This window comes from Bombina bombina, chromosome 1 (assembly GCF_027579735.1).
Source record: "Bombina bombina isolate aBomBom1 chromosome 1, aBomBom1.pri, whole genome shotgun sequence".
NCBI classification, from domain to species: domain Eukaryota; kingdom Metazoa; phylum Chordata; class Amphibia; order Anura; family Bombinatoridae; genus Bombina; species Bombina bombina.
This window is the reverse complement of record NC_069499.1, coordinates 1,383,325,801-1,383,349,651: the sequence shown is the minus strand read 5'-3', so window position 1 is coordinate 1,383,349,651 and position 23,851 is coordinate 1,383,325,801. Positions and strand designations below refer to the sequence as shown.

General features: G+C 40.0%; 1 protein-coding gene across 2 annotated transcripts in view; it reads right to left on the bottom strand.

Moving 5' to 3' along the window:
• PPOX (protoporphyrinogen oxidase) overlaps window positions 1–23,851 on the bottom strand; it is a 123,017-nt gene that overhangs the window by 65,646 nt on the left and 33,520 nt on the right. For both annotated transcript variants that reach the window (XM_053704486.1, XM_053704487.1), the window contains exons 7-9: window positions 6,168–6,361; window positions 6,034–6,094; window positions 4,497–4,615 (exon numbers count right to left, since the gene is read on the bottom strand). In XM_053704486.1, the coding sequence (XP_053560461.1) occupies window positions 4,497–4,615; window positions 6,034–6,094; window positions 6,168–6,361 (374 nt within the window). The remainder of the gene's footprint in view (window positions 1–4,496; window positions 4,616–6,033; window positions 6,095–6,167; window positions 6,362–23,851) is intronic.

The window sequence follows — 23,851 nt, the reverse complement described above, 5'->3', positions numbered from 1 at the left end:
TTGCTTTAAACTTAGGAGTCTCTGTTCTTGTAATAAAATTCCGATTATCCTATTTTCATGACGGAATAATCTAGATTTTATTAAAGAGACAGAGACGAGTATTTTCCCACCACTTTTTTAATGTGTTCCATTCCCTAGGTATATATAATTAAAGTCTTTTATGTTATTCTAATGACTTTTTATTTGTTTTTCAGTTCCAAATCCTTCCTCTACAGGATTCTAAGAGTTCGTCTAGAATTTTGGATTCACCTAATTGCTTCCTTCAATCAACTTCCACTGTTTCTTCTAGCAAGTTTTCCTCAATTTTATCCCGGAGGAGTATTACGTTTTTCTTCAATCAACATTCTGGTTCATCTAAGTTTCTGATTCTTCTATGGATTGCTATTTGTGGACTGTTCCTGTTTTTATCCTTTGGAAATGGTTTATGTTTTCTTCGCTTCAGTGAGAAAAGAGGAGGTTTTGCCACTTTCTGGTCTCTATATGGATACAATGATGCATCTGATTGGTCCTTACTATCTCTGACCACTCAAGGACTGTTCTCATTGGTCTCATATATACACTTTGTCAACATATTTTTTCTGTTAATATTCAAGTGTTTTACTTTAAAAATGCTGTCTGAGTAGTAAAGTGAAAGGTAATGCAAAATACTTGTCTCTGTCTCTTTAATAAAATCTAGATTATTCCGTCATGAAAATAGGATAATCAGAATTAATGTCTAGATGTGCAGTGTGGGACGGAATATACAAGGCCAATGAATGCCAATAAGTTCTACCAAGCTCTCAACTGAATGAGAACAAAGGAAATCAACGTTTTCTCAATCAAGTTGGATGAAGCCTCCTGTGTTGCACATTTCTTACATGTTGGTTGGTTGGGAAGTGAGGCTGAAACTGTAATGTACCTAGAGAGTACCACTTGCTAGAAAGATATTGTGTCACCAATGTCAAGATATTGTGTCACCTAAAAGAGTGGAGTGTTTGGAGCAGCAGAGGATGGTCAGCATTAGGAAAAGTTACTGGCAGATCAGAAAGGATTAGCAGGAAGAAGATGCTTTTAGCCTTTGCTGTAAGAAGTCATTAGTCCTCTTGGAAACACTAGTGACCGCACAATGTTGGAAAAAAACAAACAAACAGATTGCAAAGGTACAAGAAAAGAGCTTTAAGAGAGAAAGTGTGATAAGTGTTTTTATACAAGTTTTTCAAGACATTTTAAACAGAAGAGAGAAGACAGTAGATGGGGGGGGGTGCTGGACAAGTGAATGTTTCTTAAAGAGAGCTGAGATTAGCGCATGTTTGAGGGATGATGGAAAAGTTTTAAGGGAGAGGCTGAATGTGTGTGTGTGGTTGGTGTAATTAGGAAAAATGCAAGCCAACATTGAGAAAATAGATTAAAGTGGATTGACAATAAAATGGTGGAAGATAACGGGTCAGAAACCACATCCCTTGTAACAGAATATGAATTTCTGGGTAGGCGGCTGTTGGCATTTGTGATGATTTGTTAGGAGTGAACAACTGTTATGGTGCAAGGTTAATTTTTATCAATTAGAATAGATTTTATTCTTAAAGTACATGACTGTGTCTTGTGCTGATAGGGAAATGGCAACGAGGTATAGTTGGGCACACAAGGGCATTAAAATTGGAGAACATACATTCAGGATAAGAGAACAGATATGATATAAATCTTAAATATTTTTGCTTGGAGTGACTGAGGGCAGAGGAGTAGGAGAATAGCATAAATGTGCAGTGAGAAAAGTCAGCTGTTGTGCAAAATGTACAGTGTATTTATTCCCTTTCTGTATTGGCAACAGTGCCTATGAATGAGGGATACTCCTGTCATTCCACATCTACTACACTTAAAGGGACATTAAACACTTTAAGATTAATATTTATTTTGCCCCCTTTTCCTGTAATTCCCACTCTGAAATTGTAAACTATTCAGCTCCTGTTGGAAATGGAAGTGAAAAACACTGTTATATTCCAAACAGCCATTGGCTGCACACTCTAGTGACTTATTTATAACTGTCTCTATTTGGCCAAAGCAGAGAAGGTAACCTAAGTTACAACATGGCAGCTCTCATTGTTTTATAGACAATAAAACTTTAAATATTGACAAAATAAAAGCTAATGAAACTTTAAAAAAAAATACATCTACATGTTCTCGGACTAATCTTTTCTTTGTATGCATCATTCTAACTAACATTTATTTAGTGATTAATGTCCCTTTAATAGTGGCTGTAGAATCGAGCGCTTTAATACAAGATACACTTTTTAGAAATTCGAATAAAAATAACCCTCACAAAGGGGCTATATGGAAGTTGATTCAACCCATGCTTCCTGTATGCAAGAAGCAAATACTGGCCTGCTGAACTGGCAATAAAACATCTCGTGCCTAAGCATTGATGAAGGAAAATCATGTTTATTCAGCTTCGTCCAAATTTTAGCCCATTCGGACATTCATCAGCTTAACAACTAGACGAATGGACCAAGGCCCGAAAAGAGCAACTAACAAAATGTTGCTAGCTACGCCTGCGCAAAACATGTCAGGTGTTCCAGTCTGTGATTCCCCTATGACTGTGGTTACACTTGGACTTCCATCAGCATTCACAATGTCTGGCAGCAGTTTTTCCTTCTTCCCTGACAAGATTTAGCATGTTTTTTAGTTGCATTTCTTTTTGTTCGTCACTTTCAGTAGCAACAAAGGGGCAGAGAACACAGGAAAGGGGGAAAGAGCTGATATTGTTTGACAAATCAGCTCATTTGCTTGCAGTTCTGTACAGGGGTCTCATGTGTACAACTTCCCCTGTCCAATTGCGACAGAGTATTACTAAATGATTGATGTGAGGGACAGCAAGTCAGGCAATTAAAATGTCATATTAACTTAGCATAGGGAGAGTAAGAGAAGCTCGGCCACCTTTAATCACTTTCACTTTTGGACAGTGCAGTTGTGTGTACGTCGGTCAGCTATTTCTCATTCTGTGTGTGCTTTTAGGGGGGATTAGGGCATTGTTGGACTGGTAGAACTCCTGCCTGAGCCCTGGCTTTGTTGGGGAAAAAAGTTTTAATTTTAAACCCTTTGTCCACCTCATCTAATTGAAACCGTGGGATCATGGCAGTGTGTTATTGGCTCTGTATGATGTCTAGCACCATAGTAGCATATCTTTTCATTTGTGTGTAAAGTATATAACAATATTTTCTTAGTGGCTGGCTATATTGCACACAGTGCATGGCTGTTGCCTATACTGTTACTAGTATACTATCTGTATTACATATATATAGTAGTACCCCTCATCTAACTGAAACCATATTTGTTATTGTAGTGGAGACACCGTGGGCTCCTGGCACTGCTTTGTGGTCTAGTACTCTAATATCGCACCTTTTCATTTTGGTGTAAAATATATAATAACAATAATAATTGATCAGTGGCTGGCTATATTACACACAGTGCATGGCTGTTGCCTATACAGTTACTAGAATACTATCTGTATTACATATATAGTAGTACCCTCATCTAATTGAAGCCATATTTGTTATCACTGTGGGGACAACGTGGGGTCCTGGCAGTTTGCTACAGGCTCTGCTTTGACGTATAACATAATAGTAGTATACCATTCATTTTGGGTGCAGAGTCTGTGTCCACTTCTACTTGTCTAATGAGCAGATGTGGAAAAAGCACTGTTGTCTCTGCTTGAAAGAGTTAAAAATAATTTTCAAGGGCACTATATGCTGCTGTGGCTCAAACATCTAAAAAATGTCCAAATCTCCAGCGAATTAAAGTAACCTTTATTTGCAATATGTGGGGGATCCAACAACAAAATAGCTTGAACTTTCTCATATTATCATACTATTCAGCGCTGCGGAATCTGTTGGCGCTCTACAAATACCTGATAATAATAATAATATTTAAATAGTGTATCAAAAGGTACCAAAAACATACCAATGTACCACCTAGTGGTTAAAAAAATGATTACATTCAAAAACTTGTTCAAATAACATATGTATGTATACCAAAAGCAGCCTCCAACTTCTGCATTTAGCAGTGAACAAAACTGCCGAATGCGCATCTCTAGATTTTAATGGGTTATCAGACTGAGCAAACAATGACTGGGAAGAATATAGCTGTGATAAGCTTGTGAAGTCTTGAGTCTGCAATACCAATGCTTTCAGGGATTAGGAAGCCCACAATTTTCAAAATGATATTACAGGAAAAGGGGTCAAAATAAATTATAAATGTATAAAGCAAGGTTTTTGGTACTACACATAATAAAATATTTTATTTATTTTTATTCGAATTTCTAAAAAGTGTATCTTGTATTAAAGTGTTTGATCTCAGTGTTTAATATAGAGGCTAAGAAATGACTTTCTTCACTTGCAATTTTTTTTTCAGGATATCCTCACTGTTCTAAGAATAATGTAGTAGTATTGGGCAATTCTCTTCACACCAATAATCTGCAGAATGTCTTTAGGTGACAGTTATACATATGGAGCTTATAACAAACTCACCATAACTGGCATTATGGTCCCATCATATTCCAAATTCACGACAGCCACTGTCACAGTGCTCATTTGACGCAGCTCTCTTGCCAAAGGTTCGGCCTCTGTGGGAAGGAGTTGGCTGAGGGCTAAAAATGAGAACTATCTTAAGACTCCAGTGCTTGCTAAGCCATCAAGTACAACAGGCTGTACACTTTACATGATAACACTACCAGGTTTGTATTTCATGTGCTGCATGTCTAACTCTGATACTGTAAATCCACTTTTCTGTAAGATTAAATAATCACTTCTTGTTCTAGCATTGTTATTCTTGGGGGAAAAAAATAAATCTGTTAATGTAGCAGAATTTACTTGAAAGCTATAAAATGTCTTTATGAAATTGAAAAGGCTATTTATTACATAGTTTGGAAGACACCAGGAAAAAGTCTAATGCTTTTCACTGCCTTACAAATGTGCTGAATTACTCCAGTATTAGCTCTGGATTAGCTGAAGCCACAAGTAGTTTGTGGGAAGCAGATGAAGGACAGTGGAAGGCACTGAGGCAGTGGTGCCTTCAATAAAGAAAAGTTTTCATGAAGGTATTTTATTTATGCATGAACAAAAAACAGTTCTTTACTAATGACATTAATATAAATTACCTTGGCTCACTTAAGTATCACTTATAACCAATGAGTTGTTCCCCTTTAAGTGGGAAGGACAGAACCCAAAGCCCAACTTTTAAGGTAAGTATAGGACACTTCCTGCCAGAAAAATTCAGTGCAATGTTTATTATTTTTTTGTTTGCTTGTTTTTGTTTACAATGACAATTATTTTTAAGCACACGGTGACAGAATGATGCAAGTCTCTTGCATCATGTTGGTGTCGGGTATCATGTATACCAGTATTCTTATATGCCTAGTGTGCAGTCTCACTTACAATGCACAGCATTGGTTGTCTTGTTTTTGTCAGCCAACAGCTGCTCATTGTGCCCTTGTTTCTGCATTACACACTTGTTTAGGCTGAATGTGTTTGTATTCAGCCGGCTTCTGATAACATTTGTATAGTGCTTGATGCAGAAGTACTATCTGAGCATGAAAGGTTCAGTATACCTGATGGGAAGGTGGCTGATCCTACAGTATATGTAATCTGATCGATCTATGCACCTGTATATTATGTCCAAATGGGCTGAGCTCTCTTTCTCCTTCACTGGGAGGCTAATTTCTGCTGCATTTTGTTTACATAGCTTTTCTATACAGTCAATACTGCAGTATTATTATTACTAAAATATATGATATATTGTTATAGGTGGTGGTTTTAACAGGCAAAAGCAGGCAGCTATTTCAAATAATAATAATATAAAGGCAAATAAGCCATTTTGCAAACAGTGTAATATACAGCAGCAGGTAAAATACATAATTGGAACACATTAAGGGGGAGGAAAACTTACAGTACAATGTCACTTTTCACAACTTTTTTCATGTAATAACAATGTTAAATGGTGCTCTTTCATGTGTGTGATGGAACATTTTAGATTAATGTTTGTTAAATAAAGGAAAAAGGTTGTTACCTTTGGCTGGAAGAGCACTGAACACATGATCTGCAGTGATGCTGCCATCAGCAAGCGTGACCTATATAAACAAGGTGGTAAGTTTATCCTGGTCAGTCATTAAGTATTTAGTAGCACCCCCCTCCTGCTGTTACCTTCCAGCGATTATCAGCTGTCCTCTCCAGCTGCCTCACAGGAGTATCTTTATGAATTTCTACACCTCTTTCTCGTAGGAATCCTTCAAGGGCTTCAGATAGCGCCTGCATACCGCCACGGAGTGACCACTGACTCCATCTCTCTTTCTTGGATCTTCTAATTAGCTCTGAGTCCACCTGGGGTCCCTTCTCAGCTATGGAGAGAAGGAAAAACAGTGTGCTAATGGTTCACCTGATCAGACCCTCTTTACAACCCAAAGAAATATACAGTATCATAGAGTTTACACATACTGTTTATCAATGATGGCAATTTATATTAGTACCAAGCTAGTAAGAAATTGTATCAGTCAAGTAATAAAATCAGCCTTTTGTCTTTTTAAAGGGACAGTAAACTCAAAAAATGTTATTGTATAAAAAGATAGATAATCCCTTTATTACCCATTCCCCAGTTTTGCACAGCCAACACAGTTATATATTAATATACTTTTTACCTCTGTAATTACCTTGTATCTAATCCTCTTCTGACAGCCCCCTGATCACATGACTTTTTATTTATTATCTATTGACTTGCATTTAAGCCAATTAGTGCTGTGTTGTGCACAACCCATGGGCATGAGCACAATGTTATCTCTATGGCTCAAATTAACTAGCACTCCTCTGTTGTGAAAAGCTAATACAAAAATGTGATAAGAGGCTATATTTAGTGGCTTAGAAACAGGCAGAAATTTAGAGGTTTAAATGTTATAAAGTATATTAATATAACAATGTTGGTTGTGCAAATCTGGGAATGGGTAATAAAGGCGTTATCTATCTTTTTAAACATAACTATTTTTGCGTTGACTGTCCCTTTAACATTCAGTGGACTTACTAGCAATTGTATTACTAAATGGTAAATATATATATATATATATATATATATATATATATATATATATATATATATATCATTTATACACACACACACACATACATATTGTCTTTTATTTCTTTCTCTATAAAGGTGATCCCATACTGCTTCTATAATATTCAGGTCTGGACTCTGTAGAGGCCAGTCCATGACTGAGTGTTTCATCAGCTGTCTCCAAATATTATTTCACTGCATTAGCAGTGTGCTTGGGATCATTATCATGCTGAAAAATAAAACCATTCCCAAGCAGGAGCTTTCCAGAGAGAATGGTATGATGAATTAACACCTGTCTGTATTTTATCGTCAACACAACTGGCAGGGATGCATCCCCAAACCAGGACAGACCCTCCACCATGTTTCACTGAAGGCCACAAGCACTCCTATCTCTCTCCAACTTCTCACATATTGTCGACGACTGGACTCAAAAGTTTCAAACTTGGATTCTTCACTTATTATTATTAACTAGTATTTTCATAGCACCTTTCTACCAGTGGGACTCAAAGCACTTTTTAACCAAACCAGCAACTGTTATTATTACCCAATTTAATGGTACTCATTAAGGATGAAGGGCTGAGTCGGCCCTGCCGGGATTTGAACCTGTGACCATGGATCTTTTGAACAGGCTTTTTTGTAGTCAGGGCATTTACCAACTGAGCTACCTCACCGGCATTCTATAATACTCTTTTCCACTGATCTTCATTTCCAATTTTTGTGAGCTTTGCATATCTTAGCCTTTTCACTCTGTTCCCCTTCCGAAAAGGTGTTTTCTTGGCTGCTACCCTTTCACAAAGACTATTCCTGATCAAGCTTCTTCGGACTGTAGAAGGGTCAACTTGGCATCCCGATGAAGCTGCTAGATGCTGAACCAGGACTTCTTCCGGTCTCTCAAAGAAGAAACTGAGAAACTTCTCATCAGATTTTGAAAGTTTTATTGGCCTTCCAGTCCTTTTTTTGTCCTTGACCTCTCCTGATTGTTCAAATTTCTTTATAACAGCTTGAATACCACATCTTGAGTATCCAGTTTCTTTGCCGATTTCCCTTTGGGAGTAGCCTTGCTGGTGCAAAAGTATGTCTGTCATATTCTGTAATGTCATTTTGAATGGAATGATGTGATTGAAAGTTGGTCTTAGTAGCAAGCTTCTAATAAATTAAAAACTTATACTACACGTGTATGTAATGCTCAAGCATGTTTTACACAAACCTGGTGTAATAGACCTTTTTCACAGCAATAATTTTGACATGAAATAGTAGGACAAATACAGGTGTTAGCAATGACATCAATTAGGGTTCCAAATTTTTATTTAAAACTTTTGACTAAAAACATAAAATTATGCTTACCTGATAATTTCATTTCCATCTGTGGGAGGAGAGTCAACGGCTTCATTCATTACTTGTGGGAATTAAAAATCTGGCCACCAGGAGGAGGCAAAGACACCCCAGCCAAAGGATTAAATACCTCCCCCACTCCCCTCATCCCCCAGTCATTCTGCCAAGGGAACAAGGAACAGTAGGAGAAATATCAGGGTATAAATGGTGCCAGAAGAACAAAAATAAATTTAGGACCGCCCACCGGATAAGATGGAAAATGTATGTTTTCCATCTTAATGGGAGGAGAGTCCACGGCTTCATTCATTACTTGTGGGGAAAAAATACCCAAGCTCTAGAGGACAATGAATGAAAAAAACGGGAGGGCAAAAGGAGGCGGACCCTAATCTGAGGGTATCACAGCCTGCAAAACCTTTCTCCCAAAAGCTGCTTCCGCCAAAGCAAAGACATCACATTTTTAAGATTTAGCAAAAGTATGTAAGGAGGACCAAGTAGCCACCTTACAAATCTGCTCCATAGAGGCCTCATTCTTAAAGGCCCATGAAGAAGCCACAGCCCTAGTTGAGTGAGCCGTAATCCGCTGAGGAGGCTTATGTCCCGCTGTCTCATAGGCCAAGCGAATAATGCTCCTCAACCAAAAAGACAGGGAAGTGGAAGAGGCCCTCTGCCCCTTGCGCTTCCCTGAATACACAAATAACGACGAAGTCTGTCCGAATTCTTTCGTAGCCTGAAGATAGAACTTCAAGGCTCGAACCACATCCAAATTATGAAGTAACCTTTCCTTTGAAGAAGAAGGGTTAGGACACAAGGAAGGAACTACTATCTCCTGATTGATGTTACGATTCGACACAACCTTGGGAAGAAATCCCAACCCAGTGCGAAGCACAGCCTTATCGGAGAGAAAAACCAGGTAAGGAGGCTCACATTGCAAGGCTGTCAACTCAGAGACTCTGCGTGTCGATGCAATAGCTAATAGGAATAGAACCTTCCAGGAAAGAATTTTAATGTCAAGCGAATGCATAGGCTCAAATGGAACCCTCTGCAAAATCTTAAGTACGAAGTTTAAGCTCCAAGGGGGAGCGGAATTTCTTAACGCAGGTCTGATCCTAGACAGGGCCTGAACAAAGGACCGAATATCAGGAAGCTCCGCAAGCTTCTTGTGTAACAGTACAGATAAAGCCAAAATCTGTCCCTTTAAGGAACTGCCGGCAAGTCCCTTCTCCAACCCATCCTGGAGGAAGGACAGGATCCTGGATACCCTAACCTTATGCCAGGGATATCCACGTTCCTCGCAGCAGGACAAGTAGGTCCTTCACACCTTATGATAGATGCGCAAAGTGACCGGTTTCCTGGCTTGAATTAGAGTATCAATCACTCTCTCAGAAATACCTCTCTTGGCTAGGACTAAGCGTTCAATCCCCACGCAGTCAGCCTCAGAGAATCAACATTTTGATGTAGAAAGGGACCCTGAACCAGCAGATCTCTGCGACAAGGTAACCTCCATGGAGAAGACAATGACATCCCCACCAGATCCGCAAACCACATCCTCCGTGGCCCCGATGGAGCAATTAGAATAGCCCAAGCTTGTTCCTGCTTGATGCGGGTCACTACTCGAGGTAGAAGTAGCAACGGTGGAAATATGTAGACTAGGTTGAACTCCCAATCACCGCTAAGGCATCTATCAGCTCTGCCTGGGGATCCCTGGATCGCAACCTGTATCTGGGTAGCTTGAAGTTGAGTGTGGACGCCATGAGATCCATCTCCGGCATCCCCCATCTGATGCAGATCTCCGCAAACACCTCGGGATGGAGAGACCATTCCCCCGGATGAAACAATGGTCTACTGTGAAAATCTGCTTCCCAGTTGTCCACACCTGGAATGTGGATCGCTGATAGTGAACAGTTGTGGGTCTCTGCCCACTCCTAAATCCGAGATACTTCCCTCATGGCTAGGGAGCTTCTCGTTCCCCCCGATGGTTGATGTAAGCCACAAAGATAATGTTATCTGACTGGAATCTAATGATTCGGGACAACCACAGAAGGGGCCAAGCCCTCAGAGCGTTGAAGATCGCTCGAAGTTCCAGAATACTGATCGGGAGAAGCAACTCCTCTCGAGTCCACCTGCCCTGTTCCTTCCTGGCACCCCAAACAGCTCCCCATCCTGACAGACTTGTGTCTGTGGTCACAATCTCCCAGGATTGTCTCAAGAAGGATGTCCCCTGGGACAGTTGGCCCGGAAAGATCCACCAAGAGACGGATTCCCTCATTTGGTTGTCCAGAGAGATCGGTTGAGATAGGTCTCAGTGATCGCCGTTCCATTGTCCCAAAATGCACAACTGAAGAGGTCTGAGATGGAACCTGGCATATGGAATGATATCTATGCTGGGTACCATGAGCCCAATCACCTCCATACACCGGGCCACAGATGGCCTTGACGAGGTCTGAAGGGCAAGACAGCTGGACGCAATCTTGCAACGTCTCTGTCAGGAATATCTTCATAGATATGGAATCTATTATCGTGCCCAGGAATTCCACTCCATACTCCCTGGGAACCAGGGAACTCTTTCCTACGCTTATCTTCCATACATGGGATCGAAGGAGAAGAATCAGAGCCCTCGATTGGTCTTCTGCGAGACTGTAGGATGGAGCCTGGACCAGGATGTTGTCCAGATAAGGTGCCACTGCAATACCTCTGGCTCTCGCCACCGTGAGCAGCGCTTCCAGAACCTTTGTAAAGACTCTTGGGGCAGTCGCCAGGCCGAATGGTAGGGCCACAAACTGGAAGTGTTGGTCCAGAAATGCAAATCTTAGGAACATGAAGTGATCCTTGTGGATTGGCATGCGAAGGTAAGCATCCTTCAAATCTATTGTAGTCATGAACTGTCCCTCTTGAACTAGGGGCAGAATAGACCTGATCGTCTCCATCTTGAACGATGGGACCGACAGAAACTTGTTTAGGCACTTTAGGTCTAGAATCAGACGAAACGTGCCCTACTTCTTTGGGACCACGAAAAAGTAGACCCCTTAGGCGTATTCTTCTTATCGGTAGGAAAGCACCCTTGCGTCCTGTGACCGTGGATATAATAGCGTCCAGGCCTGGACCAAAAAGAACTTTCCCCTTAAACGGGAGGGATAGTAATCGACTTGGAAGTCATGTCAGCAGACCACGACTAACAAAAGAGTCCTATGGGCTAGAACAGAAAAACCTGATGTCTTGGCATTCAGGTGAATAATCTGCATATTTGCATTACAGACTAATGAATTAGCTACCCTTAAGGCCTTAATTCATTCCTGTATCTCCTTGAGGGGAGTCTCCACCTAGACTATAGCTGACAGAGCGTCACACCAGTAGGTAGCAGCTCCAGCCACCACAGCGACCGCTGCTGCCGGTTGAAAAACGAACCCTGTGAGCTGAAACATCTTTCTCAACATGGATTCCAATTTTTTATCCATGGGATCCTTGAACAAAGAGTTATCTTCGAGTGGAATAGTTGTGCTCTTAGCAAGCATGGAGATAGCACCGTCCACCTTAGGGATGGCCCCTCACAGCTCAAGCTGAGAGTCCAGAACGGGAAACAGTTTTTAAAAAGAAGTAGATGGAGAAAAAGACGAGCCAAGTTTCTTCCATTCGTAATTAATAATATTAGCCATCTTAACGGGGACCGGGAAGGTCTGGAGGTACCACCATGTTCTCGTAAACCCTATCTAGCTTAGTGATCTAAGGTTCCTCCGGTAGGTTCAGTTCTGGAACCTCTAATGTAGCAAGCACCTCTCAACAGAAAGCACAAATGCTCCATCTTAAACTTAAAGTCTGGCTCCTCCGCAGTCGGAGGTCTAGATGTTGCTGATTCCGACCCAGAAAGAGCATCCTCTGAAGAATCGGAGTTGTCTTCATAATCTATCTCTGACGGAGAACCCACAGAGGTGGACGGCTCAGATGTACTAAATAACTTATTCTTTTTAGATATTGGAATTTTATTATGGACTAGATAGAATTAAATAGCACCTTTATACCCCAATGGCCGGGGCACTCACCACCTCCTATGACCCGGACCACAGAGAAAACGCTTAGTCTCCTGCAACCGCCGGTCAAGAAAGAGGAAGTTAAAGAGGCCACACCCGGTCACATGGAACAGGAACATGGCCTTTCAAGTGTGACAGGTTAGTAGCATCGCTCCTGACACTGACTTGAGTGCAGAAAGCAGGCAGCGAAACTCATCAATGCTGATTGCTTATGGAGCTGTTAATCCGAGTCGGAATGGTTTCGCAGAAAGACTCTCCCTGCATCTCCGGACTAACTTTCATCCATGCTCTCACTGAGAGCCTGACAGGACTACTTAAAACTCCAGTCCCATTCCGAAGAGTACTACCCTCCATAAGAAACTACTCCAAACCTCCGACACTTCTCTGCCAACCACCTGTGACGAAAGGCAAAGAATGACTGGGGGATGAGGGGAGTGGGGGAGGTATTTAAGCCTTTGGCTGGGGTGTCTTTGCCTCCTCCTGGTGGCCAAGTTCTAAATTCCCACAAGTAATGAATGAAGCCGTGAACTCTCCTCCCATTAAGATGGAAAAAATATAGCTCCCCCCACATTAACATTGAGTGGACTAGTAACTTTTCTTCCCTGACTAAAAAACTGATTATTTTTTTTTGCACCCGTTAGGTAGATGGATAGACAGACACAATTTTCTAAATAATAAGTATATTCCTTAAAATTGTTTTTACTTTAACGTGCTTCAAATGTTATATCAGCTGCTGAACATAAAATGTATGAGGAATTGCTCATTTGTTTATTTTTGTATTTGAAATAGCTGGATTTGTTCTTTGAAACCATAACCCATCAAAATGGGTTGAGCTTGCAGGAAAATCAGATCTCCTTAGTTTATTATGTTCTGTACACACACATGCCTTTTATCTTATCTCTGTAAACCAAAGTCCAATATTTAGAACAATTGAAAATTAACATTTTGTTGCTTATCTCTTTAACCTCCTACTGGGAGTGTAATTACTTCTGCTGGCTATGTTTATACAGGCAAACTCAGCTATTTCAAATGCTGAAATAAAATAAAAAAAGGAGCTATTTGTAGACAGTGTAATACACTCCAGCAGGTAGAATGGATCATTGGAAACAAATTAAATGTGGAGAAAAAATTAGGGTAAACTGTCCCTTTAAGGACCCATCCTCGACCTAAACAAAAACTAAAGAAAAAAACACCAAAGAGGAAAAAAAACACCAAAGAGGAAAAAAAACACGGTACTATCAGAAAGAAATTGTGACCCCCTAGAATATCTAACCTATAGCTGCAGATGTAAGGCATCAAGTTGGGGGTAACCATTTTTGGTAGAAAACCACAGCAAGTCTTTTGGTTACTTATTACCATATTTTTAATATTAAATAATGTTTTTTTTTTTTTTACTGTTACAGCAGTCTAGCTACATTTTGGTAATGATGTAATACGTTACTCATTTGTTTTATCTTTTTCTCTTTACAGTAAATGAGCTGGTTACACCAGGTAACTAATAAGTAACTTATACAGTAGTCAATTTGGAATATTTTACCAACATCATCAGTCTTAGGGGTATTTGTTGCTAGGTTTTAAACTGCAAAAATATGGGGGGGGGGTTATATTTAAAGGGACATTACACACTAAGAATAAGTGTCACTAATTGGCCTCAACAAACCTAGGGAAACTTAAGACATGACACACACTACTTTATGGAAATAAAACATTATACAGACTTATTTAACAAACAACTAATATAATAATTAAAAAAAAAAAATCTGCATTTTATTCTCAGGCTTATCTGTGCTTTGATTACATCATTATATCTAGCATTTATTTGGGGTTTAATGTCCCTTTCATTTCTGCAATCATGCATTTTCAAATATGCACGTGCTTTGCATTAACCTAAAATAGACTGTGATAAAATGTGTTCCCAATGATCCATTTTACCTGCTGGAGTGTGTTAAATTGTTCACATATAGTTCCTTTACCATGATTTTGTCATTTAAATGAGCTGGTTTTGCCAGTTGTATCCCCATCTATACTTAACCACTTCCCCCCTGGACTTATTTATCTACATTGGAACAAAGTTCCAATGTAAACAAATAAGTTAAAAAGTGAAATCATGCACTCGTTCATGCGCGTGATTTGAATGATGGGATTGTGTCTGTGGGGAGTGCCTATGACGCTAGGCACACCCTCCAGCTCACAATCCCATTCAGGATACGCCTTTGGCTTCAGTACAGCCAAAAAGCTAGAACGTTCTATGCCACCCTAAGGGCGTTAAATCCCAGTGCAGTTAGGACGGCATAAAACGTCCTAAGGCCAGGAAGGGGTTAAAATTTCAATATTTACGTAATAGTCATAGAAAAGCTAAGTAAACAAGACTGTTAAAAATAAATCATTATTCCAGTGGTTGGTTGGGCAGAGAGGTACTAAAATGATAATTTTCCATTGTTTTCTATAATTATTGGTGTCACAGTGTATATTGAGATAAGATAAAGAGGATTTTGTGTAAACAGAGAGCTAGTGAGGTCTGTTCTCCCTGTAAAAACTTGTGGTTTCAATTAACAGAAACTGCTATTTCATATATAAAAATATACATAAAGCAGCAATTTCCCACTCATTTTATACTTTTCAGGTGGAATAACAAGCCAGTGAACACATATTAAAGAACCAGTAAATACAGTAGATTTGCATAAACAACAAATGCATGATAACAAGACAATAGCACTTAAAGGGGTTTAAGAGAGGTGACAGACCCAACTCTTGTTTTAAATACACTTATAGCACTCTAGGGTTTGCAGAAAAATCATGTAGCTAGTTTAGCCAATAAGAGTTGATATAAAACTGATGGCAGATATAAGTATTGTGGGAAAAATAATAAAACTTAACTTTTATTAATTTGTGTAGATAAAATAGGATTGTGTGCATTAAAACCCCTCTTAGGTAACTAAAAACATACTTTAAAGTTAAATGTTGACTAGTGGAGTTAAAGGGACACTGAACCTAAAAATTTCTATCGTGATTCAGATAGAGCATGCAATTTTAAGCAACTTTCTAATTTACTCCTATTATCAAATTATTTTCATTCTCTTATTATCTTTATTTGAAATGCAAAAATGTAAGTTTAGATGCCGGCCCATTTTGGGTGAACACACTGTGTTGTTCTTGCTGATTGGTGGGTAAATTCACCTACCAATAAACAAGTGCTTTCCATGATTCTGAACCAAAAAAAATAGCTTAGATGCCTTCTTTTTCAAATAAAGATACCAAGAGAACGAAGAAAAATTTATAATAGGAGTAAATTAGAAAGTTGTTTAAAATTGCATGCTCTATCTGAATCACAAAAGAAAAAAAGGAAATTTATGCTTACCTGATAAATGTATTTCTTTTACGATATGACGAGTCCACGGATTTCATCCTTACTTGTGGGATTTATCCTCCTGCTAACAGGAAGTGGCAGTTTAATAAAAATAAATACCTGTCTTAGAAATGACAGGGTGGGCCGTGGACTCGTCATATCATAAAATAAATAAATTTATCAGGTAAGCATAAATTTCCTTTTCTTCTACAAGATATGACGAGTCCACGGATTTCATCCTTACTTGTGGGATACAATACCAAAGTTACAGGACACGGATGAAAGGGAGGGACAAGACAGGAACCTAAACGGATGGCACCACTGCTTGAAGAACCTTTCTCCCAAAAACAGCCTCAGAAGAAGCAAAAGTATCAAATTTGGGAAATTTGGAAAAAGTGTAAAGAGACGATCAAGTTGCAGCCTTGCAAATCTGTTCAACAGAAGCATCGTTTTTAAATGCCCATGAGGAAGCCACAGCCCTAGTAGAATGAGCCGTAATTCTTTCAGGAGGCTGCTGTCCAGCAGTCTCATACGCCAGACGGATGATACTCTTCAGCCAAAAAGAAAGAGAGGTAGCCATAGCTTTCTGACCCCTACGCTTTCCAGAAAAAACAATGAATAATGAAGATGATTGACGGAAATCCTTAGTCGCCTGCAAGTAAAACTTCAGGGCACGGACCACGTCCAAGTTATGCAACATGCGCTCCTTCTTCGAAGAAGGGTTAGGACATAATGAAGGAACAATAATTTCCTGATTAATATTCTTATTAGAAACAACTTTAGAAAGGAAACCAGGTTTGGTACGTAAAACCACCTTATCAGAATGAAAGATAAGATAAGGCGAGTCACATTGTAACGCTGAAAGCTCAGAAACTCTACGAGCAGAGGAAACAGCAACCAAAAACAAAACTTTCCAAGATAATAATTTAATATCTATGGAATGCATGGGTTCAAACGGAACCCCTTGAAGAACATTCAGAACTAAATTCAAACTCCAGGGTGGAGCAATTGGTCTAAACATAGGCTTGATCCTGGTCAAAGCCTGACAAAAAGACTGAACGTCTGGGACATCTGCCAAACATTTGTGAAGTAAAATGGACAAAGCAGAGATTTGTCCCTTTAAGGAACTAGCTGACAACCCTTTCTCCAATCCTTCTTGGAGAAAAGACAGAATCCTGGGAATCCTAACTCTACTCCATGAGTAGTTCTTGGATTCGCACCAATAAAGATATTTACGCCATATCTTATGGTAAATCTTTCTAGTAACAGGTTTACGTGCCTGAATCAGAGTATCAATGACCGAATCAGAGAACCCCCGCTTAGATAAAATCAAGCGTTCAATCTCCAAGCAGTCAGCTGCAGAGAAATTAGATTTGGATGTTGGAAAGGACCTTGAATGAGAAGGTCCTGTCTCACTGGATGTTTCCACGGAGGCAGAGAGGACATGTCCACTAGATCTGCATACCAAGTCCTGCGTGGCCACGCAGGCGGGATTAGAATTACTGAAGCACTCTCCTGTTTGATCCGAGCAATCACCCGGGGAAGGATAGGAAACGGTGGAAACACATGAGCTTGGTTGAACGACCAAGGCACTGCCAAGGAATCTATCAGTTCGGCCTGAGGATCCCTCGACCTGGATCCGTATTTTTGGAGCTTGGCATTCTGTCGAGACGCCATCAGATCCAACTCCGGTCTGCCCCATCGGAGAATCAGTGAGGCAAAGACCTCCGGATGGAGTTCCCACACCCCCGGATGAAATGCCTGTCGGCTTAAAAAGTCCGCTTCCCAGTTGTCCACTCCTGGGATGTAGATTGCCGACATATAACAAGAGTGGGCCTCCGCCCATCGAGTTATCTTGGGTACTTCTGTCATCGCTAAGGAACTCCTCGTTCCTCCCTGATGATTGATGTAAGCCACAGTGGTGATGTTGTCCGACTGGAATCTGATGAATTTGGCCGAAGCCAACTGAGGGCATGCCTGGAGCGCATTGAATATTGCTCTCAATTCCAGAATATTGATTGGAAGTAGAGACTCCATCTGAGTCCACACACCCTGAGCCTTCAGGGAATTCCAGACTGCACCCCAGCCTAGTAGACTGGCGTCCGTTGTTACTATCACCCACGAGGGTCTGCGGAAACACGTCCCTTGGGACAGATGATCCGGCGACAACCACCAAAGAAGAGAGTCTGTGGTCTCCTGGTCCAGATTTATCTGAGGAGATAAATTTGCATAATCCCCATTACACTGTCCGAGCATGCACAGTTGCAGTGGTCTGAGATGAAATCGAGCAAACGGAATGATGTCCATTGCCTCCACCATCAATCCAATTACCTCCATGCACTGAGCCACTGATGGCCGAGGATTGGCCTGAAGGGCTCGGCATGTATTTAGAATCTTTGACTTTCTGAACTCCGTCAGAAAAATCTTCATGGATACAGAATCTATCAGAGTTCCCAAGAAGGGAACCTTTGTCTGTGGAATTAGTGAACTTTTTTCTAGATTCACCTTCCATCCGTGAGTTCTCAGAAAAGACAACACTGTGTCTGTATGAGATTTTGTTAGATAAGTCGACGCCTGGATCAGAATATCGCCCAGATAAGGCACTACTGCTATACCCTGCGGCCTGAGAATCGCCAGAAGGGACCCTAGAACCTTCGTGAAGATCCTGGGTGCTGTGGCCAACCCGAAGGGAAGAGCCACAAACTGAAAATGTTTGTCCAGGAAGGCAAACCTTAGGTACTGATGATGATCCTTGTGGATAGGAATATGAATGTATGCATTTTTGAATTCCAGTTGATACCCGTGGTCACGATTTCCAGTGCCCAGGGGTCCTGAACATCTCTTGCCCAAGCCTGAGCAAAGAGAAAAAGTCTGCCTCCTACTAGATCCAGTCCCGGATCGTGGGCCGCCCCTTCATGCTGTCTTGGTAGTAGCAGCGGGCTTCTTGGGTTGTTTACCCTTGTTCCAAGCCTGGTTGGGTCTCCAGACGGACTTGGCCTGAGCAAAATTCCCTTCCTGTTTTGTGGAAGAAGAGGAAGAAGAGGGTACTCCTTTAAAGTTCCGAAAGCAACGAAAATTATTTTGTTTACCCCTCAAATTAGTAGTCTTATCCTGAGGTAGGAGATGAACCTTACCTCCAGAAATGTCAGAAATGATTTCCTTCAAGTCAGGCCCGAATAGGGGTTTTCCCTTGAAAGGAATAGCCAAAAGCTTTGACTTAGATGACACATCAGCAGACCAAGATTTTAACCATAACGCTCTACGTGCTAAAATGGCAAATCCGGCATTCTTAGCTGCCAACTTAGCAATTTGAAAAGCAGCATCTGTGATAAAAGAATTAGCCAGCTTGAGAGCCTTAATTCTATCTAAAATATCCTCTAAAATGAGTCTCAGTCTTAAGAGACTCTTCTAAGGCATCAAACCAGAAAGCCGCCGCAGTGGTAACTGGTACAATGCAGGCTGTCGGTTGTAAAAGGAAACCCTAATGAATAAATAACTTTTTTAGAAGACCCTCCAACTTCTTATCCATAGGGTCTTTGAAAGCACAGCTGTCCTCAATAGGAATAGTTGTACGCTTAGCCAGGGTAGATATAGCTCCCTCCACCTTAGGGACTGTCTGCCAAGAGTCACAAACAATGTCAGATATGGGATACATTTTCTTAAAATTAGGAGAAGGTGAGAACGGTATACCCGGTCTGTCCCATTCTCTCTTGATAATCTCCAAAATTCTCTTAGGAACCGGAAAAACATCAGTGTAAGCAGGTACCTCTAAGTATTTGTCCATTTTACACAATTTCTCTGGTGGTACCATAATAGAATCATAGTCATCCAGAGTCGCTAAAACCTCACGAAGTAACAGGCGGAGGTGTTCCAGCTTAAATCTAAAGGACATGACGTCCGAGTCTGTCTGAGGTAACACACTTCCCGAATTGGAAAGATCTCCCTCAGACAGAAGTGCCCTGACCCCCAAATCAGATCCCTGTAAAGGTACATCGAAAATAGTCAACAAAGCATCAGAGGACTCAGTATTCACATTGATTCCTGTCCTACTGCGTTTGCCCTGTAACACTGGCAACTTAGATAATACCTCTGTAAGGGTAGTTGACATAACTGCAGCCATATCCTGCATAGTAAATGAATTAGACGTGGTTGAGGAACCCGGCGTCGCTTGGGTGGGCGTTAAAGGTTGTGACACTTGGGGAGAAATTGGCGGCATATCCTGATTCTCCTCAGACTGAGAATCATCCTTAGGCACACTGTCTTTACATAAAATATGCTTTTTACATTGTAAGGCCCTTTCAGTACAAGAGGGACACAAAGTAAGAGGGGGTTCCACAATGGCATCTAAACACATAGAACAAGGAGTTTCCTTAAGTTCAGACATGTTAAACAGACTAGCAATAGCAACAATAGTCGTTCTTAACCTTAATGATTGACCTCTGAAGTCAAAAACAAACTCAAAATTTTTTTTCAAGAAAAATGTACTGCGCCTTTAAATAATACAAGCGCAACAATTTTTCTGCATCTCACAAAAACGATCTTTTGCAGCAATAAAAAATAACCTAACAAGCTCAAATTAGCTAAATAATATTGCACGATTTGTTAGAAAATGCTAAATAACATTTTATAGCATCGATATTAAATATAACAAATTTTTAAAACGATATCAGCCCCTGCACCTCGCCACAGCTCTGCTGTGGCGCCTACCTGCCCCCAGGGTACTCAATTCAGTGACAATAACGATCCGTTGATTGTAAATCTAACTTGGGCCCCACCGGAGCTAGGGCTTTGCTGCCTTATACTGAAAAGAAACTGCGCGCCTGAGTGTGCGAATTAGGCCCCGCCCACCATGGGCGTCACACTAGCCGTCCCAACAACCGCATGGGAAGAAAAATTAGTAAAGCCATGTGGTCCCCTAAACATGAGAATAGTACAAACGAATGCAATAAACAGCCATCAGGTCAATTATAAACAAATAATAGGACAGTCTCTCACCGCATCTCCCAGTGTCTAGCCCATATTGACTCACATAAAACATAGCATCAATATAAAACCCGGTAATTCCAGTTCCACCATAAAGCATATAGTGCCTACTGATTACCCCTTCCCTGGTAGGGAATAATGTCAGCCTGTTCTGATATAACCAGTCTCCCCAGAAGTAAAGGACTGAACATACCTCAATGCTGCTTGTAGCATGACACCGTTCTCCACACTGAAGATTTTTCTTGCACTACCTTCAGAAGCTCTGTGGGAACCAGAATCGATCTTAGATAATGTTTGCTAAGATCATCAACATCAGGGCAGAAAAAAATAATGTCTCCATTCCTCTTGGGAATCCAGACTGACGATTTCTCCCTGAGGAAAATAGTACTCACTGGCACCATTTTAAAATAAAAAACTTCTTGATTGAAGAATCTAAACTAACACCTCACTTTACCTCTTCCTATTACTAACACAGGCAAAAAGAATGACTGGGGGTGGAGGGAAGGGAGGAGCTATATATACAGATCTGCAGTGGTGCTCTTTGCCACTTCCTGTTAGCAGGAGGATAAATCCCACAAGTAAGGATGAATTCCGTGGACTCGTCATATCTTTTAAAAGAAAATTTGGGTTCAGTGTCCCTTTAATAGTCAAAATTATATACAAAGAAATGAAAAGCTAGTTCAAGCAATGTCTAATATATCTGGCAAATGCTTTGAAATCAAACAGTTCTGGTAAGTACTGTACAAGTTGTTTATGAAATCCCTATGACCTCTAGGGAGAGAGGGGGGGGATTTAGGGGTTTGTCCCTTAGGACCTATTGAAACAGAACCTGAGTGTTTACAGTAGGTAGTGCCTTATGCCAAATAATTAGAATTATTAATAAGGAGAAGGACAGAAAAAGAGAGGCATATTGGGCACACTTATAAGGGTCAAAACCAGTACTATATTACTGTGTGGTGTGTCGTGTGTTGATTTAAAACTTAACTTTTATATCAATTTAAGTAAAAAAGATTTGTGGAAATTTCCACCAGTGAGTGTATAAAATATTGTTAAAATTGTGTCCGAGTGATACTCGGTACGCAAAGGCTCCTCTCATATGTGATACAGTGATCAGTCTGTATCACACTGTCCTGTTTGGGTAATTGGTTCTACAAAATAGATACAGATATCTTTAACTTAACTATTATTCACGACAGAGGTAAATGCCAAAACCATTGGTTGGTGTAAGAATAACACACACTAATTGTTGATTCCAACCACTGCTTAAATTATATAGGAGTATGATGACACCACAGCATCATCATTTATGCTTTTATTCAAAGCGATATTATATCAAGTACAGTATTATTTATAAATATTTGTGACTTGGAAATTTTGCACAGACAATTGGGTTCTAGTGATTTGTAAAGGAGTTATGGTAGACACCTATATATCAGAGTGATTTTACAATAAAAATAATTCGAAGAAAAAAAAATATATATATTTATTTGTGCTGCTAACAATGTGATTGTTACTATTTCTCTTATATTAGAATGTACTGTCTGAACTTTCGTTTTTAATTAAATTCGAATAGAGGTTTATACAGGGGAATGTATATTTCAGAGGTTGTCCCAAGTCAAGTGGCCCTTTATGCAGGCTTATATACAGCTACAGCCTAAATTATACGCAATTATATTATGAGGCTAAAATAGCCAGGGCTATTAGAATTCAGGCTATAAATGTCGCTCAAGTAAATAAGCACTGTAATTGTACTTGACCACTGATATTACCTAGGTTCAGATGGCACTAAGATAATCTATCCATAGCGATAGCCTAAAGTTAAACAGTATGCTCCACAAAGGATGTGGCTAACTTAGCCTAAATCAATATTGTTTGTAGACTAATACTCGCTATGGTTGATTACTAGTATTTAGAATTTTAAAGTTAAAGAAAAAATGCCTAAAAGAGGCCAACAATTAATATTACACCAAACGGACTATATGAGAGGAGCAGTGCGAACGCCTGACGCGCGTTTCGCAACTGCTTTTTCAGAGGCGTGATCACTGTATCACATTTGAGAGGAGCCTTTGCGTACCGAGTATCACTCTGACACAATTTTAACAATATTTTATACACTCACTGGTGGAAATTTCCACAAATCTTTTTTACTTAAATTGATATAAAAGTTGTTTTAAATCAACACACGACACACCACACAGTAATATAGTACTGGTTTTGACCCTTATAAGTGTGCCCAATATGCCTCTCTTTTTCTGTCCTTCTCCTTATTAATAAGTACTGTACAACACAAACACTTGATGTATAGCAAAATAAATAGTGACTTTTGCTAGATATGCAAAGAGGAGCTTGTGTAACGTGTATGAGCAGATAGTAAATGAAACCGGGGTAATGAGTGAAAGGATTCACAGGTAGTATTGCAACAAAGCAGACTAGGCGAAACATGTTAGGGACATTAGGGTACTGGTGAGGAGTCATAAGAGCTCCTGTATTTTAGCTTGCCTTAGGATACCGCACTTTAAATATCATGCATCCATACTAGCTGGAGTGCTTAGTTTATAGCAATATAGATTAAGCTTTTTCAAGCTGAATATTTAATTTACGATTCTCTGCTATGTACTCTCATATTACTGGATAAGTAGGATTCTGTGACTTAACATAAGGCTAATTTCTAGGGCGTTACACGGTGTAAACGCTCATAACATACTACAATTTACCTAATTACTAGCTATACAATGCTAAGTATTGTTGAGGGTTTATAACACATGATAATCAATGACATGTTGAAGTATTGTGATTCCTTTCAACTATTATCACGGTTTAACTTACCATCTGTGTACACACGCAACCTTAATCTTATTGTGTAACAGCAAAAGTTACTCTTTATTTTGCTATATACTAAGTGGTTGTGTTGAACAGTACTGTTAACAGGTCTTTCATTAATACTTCTCAGTACAACTAGATTCATGACTTGTAGGGAAACCGCCAGCTATATTAGACATTACTATCAGTCATATTTGAACACTATTCTGGTGGCGATACACACTGTGTAAACGCTCTCAATACAATACACCCAGTACAACTATTGGTCATACAATACTGA